Genomic DNA, 13,319 nt, shown 5'->3' on the forward strand with positions numbered 1-13,319 from the left:
GAGATGACTGTAGCCATTTTACAGCATGGTTACACAAATATTAGGAATAGGGCTAGAATATCAACTAGAAGAGTATAAATATTTATTTCTACCACATTTTTGTATTCTAAACTTAATTTAAGATATCTATCTTGCCCTTCCCAATGCTATTTTTACTTTTAAAATCTGATGCTTCGTTCAGGAGATGTTTTAAAATATTGAAGTGTCCGTCCGGGATGTTAAAATGGAGCCCAGTGCAGTCTCCAGGTGGAAAAACAAAACAAAAAGGTGGCACCAAACAATTAAAATATCTACAACTGTGAATGTGATCACGTGAAGAAAAAAAAGTGATATAAAGTGATATGTAAATCAAAATATGTAAAATACCATTGTGCTCAATAGACATGACAATAAATGACAATTAAGAACAAATAATCATACATACAAATCTGAGGAGGGATTAATTATTCATGGACTGGCTTTTGCCTGGAATATTTTTTTCCCCCATTTAATAAATGCTCAATCCTAGTGCAGCAAATACATATAATTAAGCAGGATGCAGTCATGGACATACATACACACACACACGTTGTACTTATACACATAATATACATGTACGCTGATTGGGTAATACAGTGTGACGTCGAGCGGCAGCAGCGCGAAAAGACTCTATTCAGTCTTTCCTCTGGTCTGCCGGCTCAATGCTCACTGCCGTGCGCGTGCACGGCCGATCTATATAAAGTCAGGCTTTAACACAGCCAATTATAAGTGCCGCGCGCACACGGCGGAGAAAGTGCGCGCACTATACTACGGGCCTAAGGGTGAGAGATACACACATGTATCTTGTTATTAAAATCGTCTTTGTTTCTGTCCTTAAGAGCCTCTATGTGTCTTGCTGTGTTTGTATTCTTTATGGGAGACGCTTATCAGATAAAAGAGATAAAAACTGACATAGCGGAATACATATTTACGAGTGATATTATCCCCTTCTTTTCTATATTTTTATTCAAATTTGACTAGGCTTATTTTTCTTTCTAAGATTCTCCCCAAAAAGAATACAAACACAGCCAGACACTCTTAAAGTTTCTTAAAGGGACAGAAGCAAGAATTATATACAGTACATATATTTGAGAAGAATTATATATTATATTTTTCGGGACTCCCTCCTCAGATTTGTAGGTATGATTATTTGTTCTTAATTCTAATTTGCTTTGAAGCTGAATTATTAATTGTAGGTTGAAGCTGCTGTCTGTGAGTAGGTTTGCTGGCTTTGCACTTCTTTAACTCAGTTTGTGCTGCAAAAGAGGTGTAATGCGGCAGGCATGTGCTTATATAGGGACAAGAAGCAAAGAATGAGACACTGTGAGTGCTTATTTCATTACCCAGAATCCCTGACTGCAGTGGAAGCATTGTTGTATGCAAGGAGATAATGGGGAAACGCCGGAATGCACACCTGTCTGAGATGCGAATGTGCTCACAAGTGGCAATTTTATTTGCAGCTATTGTAGTTTAGTAACAAATTTACATTTTCTTTGCTTATTGTTTCGACACCTTTTCCCCCTATAAAAGCACCCCGCTGCCTGTAACACTTAGCAATATACATTAAGCTTGCAGTTAAATAGAAACACTCAGCCATAGAAAACCTTCTCTCCAAATACCATGAATAATGTACAATGTGTTTAATAGCTTTGCATACTGCGAACAGCACGATGCCAAATATCAATGTACAGTACTATCAAGCGCTTTATTCAACGGCTCCCATTGAGCTTATACCTAAATGAAGGGCAAAGGCAGCATTATCGATAACCTTTCTCTGCTTCACAGTTGCAGTAACCAGGACTGAGTTATAAAGCAGGTTTTTTATTTATTTATTTTTTTAACAATATCAGGGCCTGCAAAGAATGTATTCTATGTAGTGTAATCTATTATTTCCCAGCCAACAAAAAAAGATGATTTTACAGTGAAGCCTGAGATCAGGCTAAAAATGACAATTAAGTACAATGTGTAAAAAAAATAAATGCAAATAAAATAGACACAAAAATTGTGGGCATTGTAAAACTGGAGGTTTAACTTCTGTGTTTGGACCTTGGGGAGCCCAGGAAGTAATACGGTTGACATCCAAGAGCTTGCAGATTGTCCCCACTAAGTGGCATTTGAGGCCGCACTTATAGTCCCGGCAACAGCGACGGCACGTATCGCGAAAACAAATCCATGTAATCCGTCGCAGGCGCTACCGCGACACAGCGACCAACATCGCTAGAAGTCAATGGAAATTGATTTTCGGTGACCGCCGCATGATGTCAGCAGCACGTGAGTGGTTTAGCCAATGATGGCGAACCGCCCTCTTCTCTCCTGCACGATATGCAGAAATCGCTATTACAACAGCGATGGATAATGTCACACCGTCGCCGTAGCCGGGACTATAAGCGCGGCCTTATTTAGCGTTACCAGATGTCCCAGTTTAGCCGAGACAGTCCCGGTTATTATTTATTTATAAAATATTTTACCAGGAAGTAATACATTGAGAGTTACCTCTCATTTTCAAGTATGCCCAGACTTTTTCGGCTTCACTCCCGGTTTTGTATCCCCTGGCGAGCGCCGACTTTGCATGCACATGAGCAGCCGGCAAGTGCGGATCACGCATGCTCAGGCAGCGCTCGCCGTTCGCGTTTGCGTGACTTTTGTCCCAGTTTTTGCAGGGACAAATGCGATCACCCTAATCTTGGGCCCTGTTTAGTTTCTAGCAGTGGACATGCTGTCCTACGGAGCGCATTTTGGAGTACTGGACTAATATTAAAATTTTAGTGGAGTAATATAATTGATATTTGAATGAATGAGCCAGCAGTTTACTTATATCTGGAACGCTATATACTAAAACCACTGGGGAAACCATTCAAATTAGTCTGAGGCACAATTAGGTAAGTGCTCTGATTAGGAAGCACTTCTCTATTAACTAAGTGGGCTGTACTGATTAATTGTGAGCGCATGTTATTGTGACTTATTCTTCTGCAGCTTCATGAAATCTGTAAAGATCTAGCAGACGTAATGACCCCGTTACCGGGAAAAATATGCGTTGCATAATGCAAGCTTTCTTTCCTTAACCAATGTAAAAACAGAAAGGAAACAGCACTCCTTGGGAAATAATTCAAATCAATAAGGATATAAATATAAGGTGCAAAGGAACCGCCCGTTGGCCATCACATCCGGTGAAAAAGACCAACGTAGAAGAAAAAAAAAAAAGTTCCAGCACTCAAACATGACTATACGGAAAGCATATCTTGGAAAAAGTATCAATATTTATTAAACAGAAAAACACTAAGACCAAAATAGCACAAGGGTGGTGTATGGGGACAAAAGAATCAGCAGAAACAAAACAAACACACGAACCCATAAAACAGAACAACATGAGAAAAGCAGGAAGCAGCCTGGAAGACCACAGTATGAATGAGGACTGGCGAAACGAGTCATCACCGACCCGTTACTTGGTCCTGACCATATTATGGTCTTCTAGGCTGCTTCCTGCTTTTCTCCTGTTTTATGGGTGTGCATATTTTTTTCTGCAGATTCTTTTTTTCCCCATACACCAGCCTTGTGCTATTTTTTTCTTAGTGTTCTTCTGTTTAATACATTTTGATACTTTTCCTAAGACATGTTTTCTGTATATTTTAGTTTGAGTGCTGGAACTTTCTTCTATATATAATCTTTTTGTAAGGAATCGGGGAGCGCGTCCCTTGCAGCGCACTCCCTCCTTTCCTGACGTCTCGCGCAACCCCGCTGTCCTTACAGCGCGCGCACGCCCCCGCAGGAGCGTTCTAGACGTCGCGGAGTCTGGCTCCGCCCCCTTATTGCAACGCGCATCAGCGCCGTGCACACAAGTGACGCTTGTGTGTCAACTTTCTTAATCATGCCCACCTGTCTCCTGTGTCTCTCCTCCTATCCGTGCCCCTGCGGAGGCCGCGCCTCCTCTCCGCCCCCTCTCTCATTGGTCATGCTCTCCCATATATGCTCAGCTGCGCCACTTGCACTTTGGCTGAGCATAGTTCCAGTTAGCGCTGTTCTCCCACTTCCTTGTCCTGCCTTGTCTCCTAGCTCCTTGTTTCAGATTGACCTCTTGTGTTCAGACCCGGCTATTACTTTGGACTCCGCACTTCTGGCTCACCGACCCGGCTTACCTCCCGCATCTGTCCAATCCTGACCACACCTTACGGACCTCTATGTTCCTACTGGCTCCAACCCCTGACCACGGCTAAACGGACACTGACCATTCTACCGGCTCCTACCTCAGACCTCGGCAAGTACCTAACCATTCTACTCTCTCCAATCCTGACCCAGCTGCCTGACCATCCACACTCCAGACGTGCCCCCGTGGCTGTGGGTGGCGTTTATACCCATTCCCGCCTCAGTACCGGGGTCCCGCCTTGTTTGTGATGAGCACAGTGTTACACTTTTCTTAACGAGCTTTCTGAAAATACAGGCAGTCCTCGGTTATCCGACACTATGCGTTACTCAAAATGGCGTTGGATAGCGAAACGTTTTAAAGTGAAACACGTTTTCCCATAGGAACACTGTTTAAATGAAAGGTTCCGTTCCTGAAGGCATTTTTAATGCTAAAATACACAAAATATTTTATGCAGGCAATAAGATATGCAGCACACACATAAATTATATAGTGTATACTGTATTATATATATAATATAACATAAAATATAATAATATAATATATTATATAGTATAATATAATATTATATAATATATATATTATATACACATAAACAACTTTGCAAAGCATTGTAAGAGCGTTGGATAAGCCGTTTTGGCGTTGTAAAAATGAATATACTACACTACAATTTATACAATATAATACACTATATTTCTCGCCTAAATGATAAAGTCGGTGTAAGGTTTTTGCCACTCACATTACACCACGTACAATGGGTCACTGTGGTAAAGGTAACTGTGGGAATAACCTGCAGCCACGCCAGGGCCATGTCAACAGTCAGACAATCCTCTACTTTGTGTAGTTGAAAGATCAGAGATCTGAAACATAGCCCCGGGATTTCAAAGTAAAAGGTGATCTGGGGATGTAAACAGATAGCAATAGATGTCAAGGTTTGATGGCCAAGTGAAAGGAAGAGGAAACTGATTATAGACTGGGCTAGGTGCATTCAGTGTTAGGTGACAGCAGTATCACATTTCCAAACAGAGTTCTTAAAACTCTGTGACACCCATGCTCCGCTACGCAGAATAGGAGTATGGGGGGCCCACCTTCCGTGGGTTACAGCCAACCTTGTTGCACTTTACAGTATCATTTCACGGATGCCTTGTGAAAAAGATACATAGTAACTGGCACTACCAAGGATCTTAACTACAGATGCCGGCGGAATACGTGCACAAGGCAAACAAGACGTGCAAAAGCCCAATATTACATTGACAATCTTCTCCAAAATACATCAACAACCATCTAATATCAAAAAGGAGGCTATTATTCTGACAAATCCCACTGACATTGCAAACACTTTCAATGAATACTCTGTGGGGTGTGCTACTTCCCTATTATCAAAGCGCAACCCACACTACAAACATGAAGCTCTAGCTGGGAAAGCCCATATAGCCCCACCCTCTCCCAACACTGCCCACAAATTTAACTTGTTGCAGTATCTGAAGAGAAATTACACAAACGCTCCTCAAATTAAAACTAAGCAGCCACTGTGGACCTGACCTGCTGCAATCTAAGTTCCTATGACCCGGTGCCTCAGCCATTGCCAAACCGCTTAGTTCCCTTATCAACTCTATTTTGTCTACACTCCATATCCCAAAGACCCGAAAAACTGCCAGAGTTGTCCCAATCTTCAAAAGTGGGGACAAAAACACTGCCTCAAACTACAGGTCAATCTCTCTTCTCCCAATACTATCCAAAGTCATGGAAAAATGTGTCCACTCGCAATTTAGTGATTACTATACCAAGACAAATTTCCCAATCTGGCTTTTGCCCAAAACCCTCCATGGTAACTAACCTGCTAAAAGATTGCAATGAGATCCAGTGTAGAATAGAACTGGGACAACTTACTGGTGAAACAAATAGTGAACAAGCACTAGTTAAGTGAATATGTAAAAGAAACTTAATATGAACTTAATATGAACTAAATTGTTATTCAGGTTCCAATGGCTGTTTTTTTTCCAAACCAGAAAAGGATTGTATGGAAGAAAGTCCTATATGGTGCCTAGGAACACAATCCAATGATAATATAAAAGAGTAATACTCTTTGATAAAGCGCCTGCAGACCCTGTATCTGTATTTGTATCTGTCTGCTGTTATGCTGTTTAATTAAATACTTTTTTATTGGTACCTGCCTCCAGCCCTATCACTTGCTGTGATCAGTCCCCTCTTTGTACTTTTGCTGTACTTACCTGGACTGAAGCCTCACCGGGATCCAGCTGACCTTGTGAGTTTATTTATTTATTTACACGGAACTTCCTTCGGTTGCCAGTGTGCTTCTCACATCCCTCCAGCCGCCCAGACCACCGGGCAGAGGCATGTGCTTTCATACAGGGGAAGTGTTCATTTTTCTTCACTTGCCCTTGTTAGCACAGTCAGACCCCCCGACTGGTCTCACCTTATGGGGCTCTAATAGGAGTGAGATTGCCTTCATTTACACACCTCATTGTGCACCTGGATTGATTGGTCATTTTATGTTATATGGATTCTGGATCTGTTTGACATATTCTTATGCCACATGTGACGTTTGTAGCACCAGTTAGGGGGTTGTTCCCTATTCCCCTATGCTCCAATGGTAATATAAACCCAGCAAACCAACCCTTGTGTGGATTGTCCATCAATGTCTGCTCCGCTGCTGTGTTACTTCAGAAGAATCTTATAGGGATCACCACATCACACTCGTAGATGTATATGAAAAGAAAAGAGAAGACAAGCACTAATAGTGCATTATCTCCTAATAAATAGGGAGACAAGACTGCAGGGTACAAAGATAGCTGAAACTTGCTGTATTTAAAATAAAGCTTCTCTTTGATGCTGTTTAATGACAATAACAACTATAAAAATGCTGCATGGACAATATAAAGCTGTGAAAGTGCGCGGTGGTGGTACTTCCGCTCCAAAGGATCCAAATAGGATCGACTCTCCGGCTCAGTTAAAATTGAAATACTACTTACACTTAGTCGCTAGGACTTGCGCCTTGTAAGTAGGATTCTTTACAACAGGGCAGCTATTTTGACCTTTTGGGTCTTATCGGTGTGATGTTATACTGACTTTGCAATGTGAAGCTGGAAGAGGTTTCAATTACTGATGGTGGCAACACGTTAACATCCCCTGTTCATATTCCTCTCCAGCAACTCTACACCACCCACCGCGGACAGTCTGCAAGGAAGAACCTTGACCAGAGGAGAGAGGAAGGGGTTGAGAGGATCTCAATCGCTGTCATATAAATAGCTAAAGAAGAGATCAGAGCTTACATTTATGAATATGCAATGCATTATTTTGCAATAATTATATCAATTTGGGTAAGTAAAACAATAATTTGCCTTTATCTCAGTTTTGACTTTTGAATCAATATGGATCCTATCCTTCCTAAGGCAACTGGACCCCCTCAACCACTAGTAGTGTACTAGTAAAGTACTGCAACTTCATTTAAAAAAAAAAAATACTAATTCAGAAACAAGGAGTTCCCGGCCTATATGTAAATGCTGTGGTTTTTTTGCTTTATAGGTTCCAGTGATCTATATTTTTTTATCAGGATCTCCTCTTAGGGATAAAGAAAAATGTCAGCTGCTTACTTCTATGACGAGATGCCAATCAATAATGCCAATTGCATTGAGATGTTCTGGTGAAATCGTATGCTAGAGGCATTTTTCCATGGGTAATGGCCTTAGAGCAGCAATATTTTTCTGACCCTGTTAGCACTCGGAAAAGGTAAATTGTATTTGCGCTGAAAATAGAACACCTACATTATGCTACATAATAAACAAATGAAATGCATTAAAAATGGAGGCCCCTGTAAATTAGTGATCGGAAGGTACGTGGAGGTTGATTCCCTTTAAAATGGCCATTTCTGCCCAGTCCGTAGTTCTATAACAAACAAAATATACATTGTGATAATAGAGGAACAGTTCAATATAGTGATACATTAAATATCATTGATGCTTTTGAATGAACAGCCGCCCTTAACAAAAATGGCGTCCAAATCACTCACCGGCTTCACGCTCCTTAAAGCAACATAGTGCCCCTGACAAAGATGGCGTTGGAACGCATCACTTGTGAGTTACCATTAGCCAAGGTGCGTCCTTCCAAGTGTTAACGAGGGGGGCGCTCTTTCCCTTGCGAGGCAGCCCGTGTTGGTCACAGGGGGCGCTCTAGCAATAGGATGTCGCTTCTCGCTGGTTAAGATGGCGGCGGCCTGGGCTGCGGCGGGGGCGCGGAGCCAGAGCCCGTGAATCCGAGAATTAAGAGCCGCCGCCCGGCTCCGACGCTGCAGGAAACCCCCCGCTAGACATCCGAGAAGGAAAGGGAGGGGGAGGCCCGGCTGGGAAGAACGGGACCTTAACATATCCGCCGCGGGAGGGATGTGACCGGCCTGTCTCGGGGCCATCCCGGCTGCGGCGGCGGGCAGGCATCTTACGAGAGGCAGGGGATGGGCCAGCAGGTAGGCCGCGTTGGAGGCGAAGCAGCCGGAGCGCCGCAGCCACACAGAGGCAGCCGAGGCAGCGTAACCAAGCCTGTCACCCACACCGGGGCTGGGGGGACAGGAGGCGGGGGCCGCAGGAGGGAGGCGACAGGCAGGAACAACCCTGAAGCCGGATTCAATATCTTCACACAGCACGGTGAGAAGGGCCTCGGTACATTGTCACCCAGCCGCCTCATAACCTCACCTGGGAATCTGCAGGGCAGTATGGTCTCCGTGTAACATGATTTCCCCTACCCCAGCTCTATTTACACAACATGTCATGTCACATAGGTCCATCAAACCCTTATGTCTGTCTCGTTACCCGGCAGTCTGCTGTTTAACCTCTCCTCCCTTATTCATACAGCAGTGATTTCTTTATTTTACCAGGTTATTAGGATTTAGAGTGCTAGTAAGGCTGGCATATTGTGGTAAAGGTTAGGCTGAACATGTCTTTTACCCAATTGTACTGGGCTGCAGAATATGTTGGCACTTTACAAATAAACAATGATAAAGTATGGTGCTGTTGACTAAATAAGGCTGCGACCCCGCTAGCACTGGGCGGCCAGCGCTTGCCGAGTTTACTTTGTGCAATGTGAATTCTCACGTTCCCGCGGCGCGCGCTCATGCACAGGCACGTATGCTCTCCCAAGCTTGGCGCTTGGGAAGTAAAAAAAAAAAAGTGTTGAAGCGCGCTCATTTGACCCCCCCATGCTCTCCCGCCCCGCGCAAAATTCGCAGGACACCCACGCTCATGCTCGGAGAGTTGGGGATGTCACCCCTCAAGCATGAGCGCGGTCAGCGCCAGCGGGGACTCGGCCTAAGGCTACGCTTATAGTGACGGCGACGGTCGCTGGAAAAATCAAATAGAAATTACTTCCAGCGATCGCGACCAATCCCTTACTATAAGCGTATGCGACGGCGGCAATGCATTTGTTTTGTCGCTGGCACTATAAGCGCAGCCTTAGGCTGAACAGGTACCCTTTTCATCCTGCTCACTTGTAAATAGTCTCCACCAACCCTTTTGATTTCATGCAGTAACCATCTTTGTAGGGGTCTAGGAGGATTTATGTTTTGTGCCCCCTTTTTATTTTCTTTGCAGTTGGCTAATTGATGGATCCCATCCTTATGGCTCTTACTGGCAATAGGAGTTTAGTCTCTTCCACTATTTAAAATTGGACCTGTGGGACTCTATATTAGCCCCTATTGACATAGTTGGGGTGTTTTGAGCAGCTACAACCATGTTTGATGTGAGCCTCGAGAGCAATTTTATGCTAGAATTTGGGATCCCCACTGATATAGGCTAGTTTGACATTTGTTTAGAGTGCACATTTCTATAGGCTTCACAGGTTGGAAATGGCCTGTGGTAGTAAAGAGGATATATATATATTTATTTTCATCCAGAAGTTGTGCATGCGTAACTGAATGCAAAAGCCTATAATGTTACATGCAGAACACATCTCAGATCATCATCTCAGATGCGAGGGCCCATGAAGTGTGTGGCTCAAAACTAATGCTGCTTTGTGTTGACATTGCTAACATTCACTTATTCAAAATATCTAATCTGTGTATAGAACCATAAGGGCACTACAGTATGTAGATCATTTTTTTAAATTGCATGCAAATTATGCATGACATCGCAATGAAAAACTGCATTGTTGTTAATGATATGGAAGATAATTAGAAATCTTTATGCAGTGAGAATGTAAAAAGGTACCAAGTTAAGAAGCACAGTGAGCCCAATACCTGGCCTTAATGTTTGACCTATTGTTTCAACATAACTAGCACTGAGCCTTATTCCTTTGAATGGGCCTTAAGTTACACGGGGCTGTCTGGGCCTAAATGACCCAGGAATATAAAATGTTGATATGGACACTGCCTTTGAGGACGAACTGAGCCACTTTGTTGTATATGTTATTAGATTTGTAATACAGCAGAGCAACAGTCTGTCCGTTAGTGAATGTAGCATTGAAAACAACATTTACTTTTACAAGGTCCCCCGTAACAAGAGTACACTGCAATGTATAGCTGAATTAGTTAGGGAGCAGCCCTTTAATGGTTGCTTTCTGAGATTGGAGGGACAGACGATATTACTGGAAATGCCCCTATTATTTACAGTTGTGGACTCCCAATTGAAACAAGGATGCCCCGTAATTACAAATATTGAAATCATGACTGCATGGGAATCTTCTATCCTCTTGAATTTTTGTGTTGAAGCACTGTGTAATTATCATGATATACAGTATTTAAAAAAAATCTTAAATGTACGAGTGGCTTCAATGCATCATGCCAATTAATGGTACACTGATAATAAATCTGTTACCCCAAATATGACCGTATGCCCGCCTTTCAGACTTTCAGGCTTTTGTTGAGTGCTATTTGAGCTGTACAATTCAGATTGACGTCAAACATCAATATGTGGTAAAAATACACATCAACATGTCAGAAGTGAAGAGGTTTTTACAGCCCACTGTGTAGCTCTGCAGGTTGCTAAGTGCAAAGGATGAGAGACTAATGTATAACCGAACTAGTGAAAGAATAAAAGTTGTTATAATGCACACATTATCTGTTGTGTTGGTGTAGTCAGCAATGCTTTATTGACCCTCATTGCTGTACTCTGTCACCTTAAAAGTCAACAGAATCCAAGTTCTAGTTTCCTTTAATCCTGCTTGTGTGGTATTATTATTCGCAAGGAAATCTGTATGATTGTTAATGCTATGGAAGATAATTAATCATCTTTATGCAGTGAGACTGTAAAAGGGACTGATTTTAAGGTGCACAGTGAGCCCAATACCTGACTTTTTACTTAATGTTTGGCCATGGAAGTTTTACCGTTTGTTTCAACATAAATATTTGTTTGAAACCTTATTTGTTTGAATGGGCCTTAAGGTGTGCAAAGACTGAACATGTTTGAGTCTTGGCCTAAATACAGATTTCGTATCAGGGTTAGTTAAAAGAGCTGAGTTGCTTGGGTTGTAAGATGATTACTTAAATTCTCCTTGAGAAAGTAAGGTATTCATGTTAGACAGGTTAAGTGTGTCCCCTTATAATGGTGCATAGTGAGTTCCAAAGAGGAGACCATGATAGACATATATTTCAGGTATCAGGAGGATGGGTTTTTGGAGACAAACTAAGTGGAATAGAGATTGTCCTTTTGGAGAGTGTGGAAAGAACTGTACTGAAATATTTAATGAGAATACACATATACAACTTCATAAAATAGTTTGTGTGAAAGCATAGAAAATATAAGTGCTTGTAAATATATACGATTGTTTTTCATTTCTGGCGCCTTAGAGAAATCTTGCAATCTTTATTATCATTAAGCAAGAGTTTGTCACACAGCCCTTATGCACGTTTTCTGTGCAGAAACAGGCAAAAAAAAGTAGGTCAAAAGTCTGTTTTATAACCCGATAGTGTAGGAGTGTAGAAACAAGAAATAGAATCACTTTAAAATTATTCATATGCAAAAGCCACTTCAAATAATGTACGTTTTACAACTTTGAAGGGTGATTCCTTAAAAGCCCTCGGGTTAAGGGGTTGAGAATCTTGAAAGTAATACGAGATGTAATCGGTAACCTTCTGGCGTGGCGGGTGAAGCAAGTTTAGAGGACGATTCTCGTTGCTTTGTTTTGGAGATTTCCGTTGGTAAAGCTTGTATGCAGAGAGGCCAAGTACTGTATATAGTTTGCACTATGCAAAATAGGAAATTAGAGGTTTTTAAATTTGCATTTCATTTTGTTTCTCACACTTTAACCCCTTGGGTGCCGTTTGACGTAGCTGCTATTTCACGCGGTCTGGCGCTACAGGGACCCCATGGCGTAGTAGCTACATTATATATGCTATGTGCTCGTTTTTCTCAGGGAGCTCACAATGTGACAGGAAGAGGACTCCTCATTGGTGACGCAGCGATCATGTGATTTCTCCTGAGAAGCAGTCATGTGATCGCGAAGTGCTGGAGGGGCCGTAGCACTCAGGTGCACTTAAAGGGTTACAAACTCTTAATGTCCCCCGAGGCCATTGCAGTCTATAGGCTGTTCCCATGGTAACCGCAGAAGCTAGAGATGAAGAAAATCATACTTTTTAACACTGGAAAAACTTAAAATGTTAAAAAAAAAAAAACATTTTCATCGGACAGGCCCTGCTCAGGGGGCACGTTACGCCCATGAAGTTTAACTCGTATAAGCTTCTGGGGAGGATTGTTGCTTTTAGAAGCAAAGTGAGAAAATGCGCGTCTTTCACATGACTTTACAAATTGATGGAATCAGCTGTTGCACTAGAGCTACTTCCACAGGGAAACAGGATGAATGGAAATGGCATCCACTGTGATCAAGGCTTCAGTCGGGGGAAAAATAAAAACCGTGGTATTGTTCATATCGAGTTTAGATTGTGGCGGTAGAAACCATGTAGAGAGCATCTGAGGCATTTAACTGGGCTGTTGGGAACGAATCCGGTTCTAAAGATAGGTTTGAATGATGCCTTGGAGTTGGAGTTGACACATTTTCATGAATTCAGCCAGGATATTGGAAAAAACAAACATTCTTTTGCTGCATGTTTCTCATATTTGGGCATTATGGTAGTTCTGCATAGATGGTCGCACTTGTGTTTTTTATGGCCATAAAATATCTTGTTCAACTTCCTTCTTCTGAAGACGAGACTTTAACCTGT

At 42.3% G+C, this 13,319-nt stretch overlaps 1 protein-coding gene across 4 annotated transcripts in view; it reads left to right on the forward strand.

Moving 5' to 3' along the window:
• Positions 1-8,369: 8,369 nt before the first annotated feature.
• Positions 8,370-13,319, forward strand: part of ABL2 (ABL proto-oncogene 2, non-receptor tyrosine kinase) — a 43,010-nt gene continuing 38,060 nt past the window's right edge. For all 4 annotated transcript variants that reach the window (XM_075616587.1, XM_075616592.1, XM_075616589.1 and 1 more), the window contains exon 1: positions 8,370-8,814. In XM_075616587.1, coding sequence (XP_075472702.1) covers positions 8,625-8,814 — 190 coding nt within the window. In that variant the 5' untranslated portion in view covers positions 8,370-8,624. The remainder of the gene's footprint in view (positions 8,815-13,319) is intronic.

The sequence above is a fragment of the Ascaphus truei genome, chromosome 10 (genome assembly GCF_040206685.1).
Source record: "Ascaphus truei isolate aAscTru1 chromosome 10, aAscTru1.hap1, whole genome shotgun sequence".
NCBI lineage: Eukaryota > Metazoa > Chordata > Amphibia > Anura > Ascaphidae > Ascaphus > Ascaphus truei.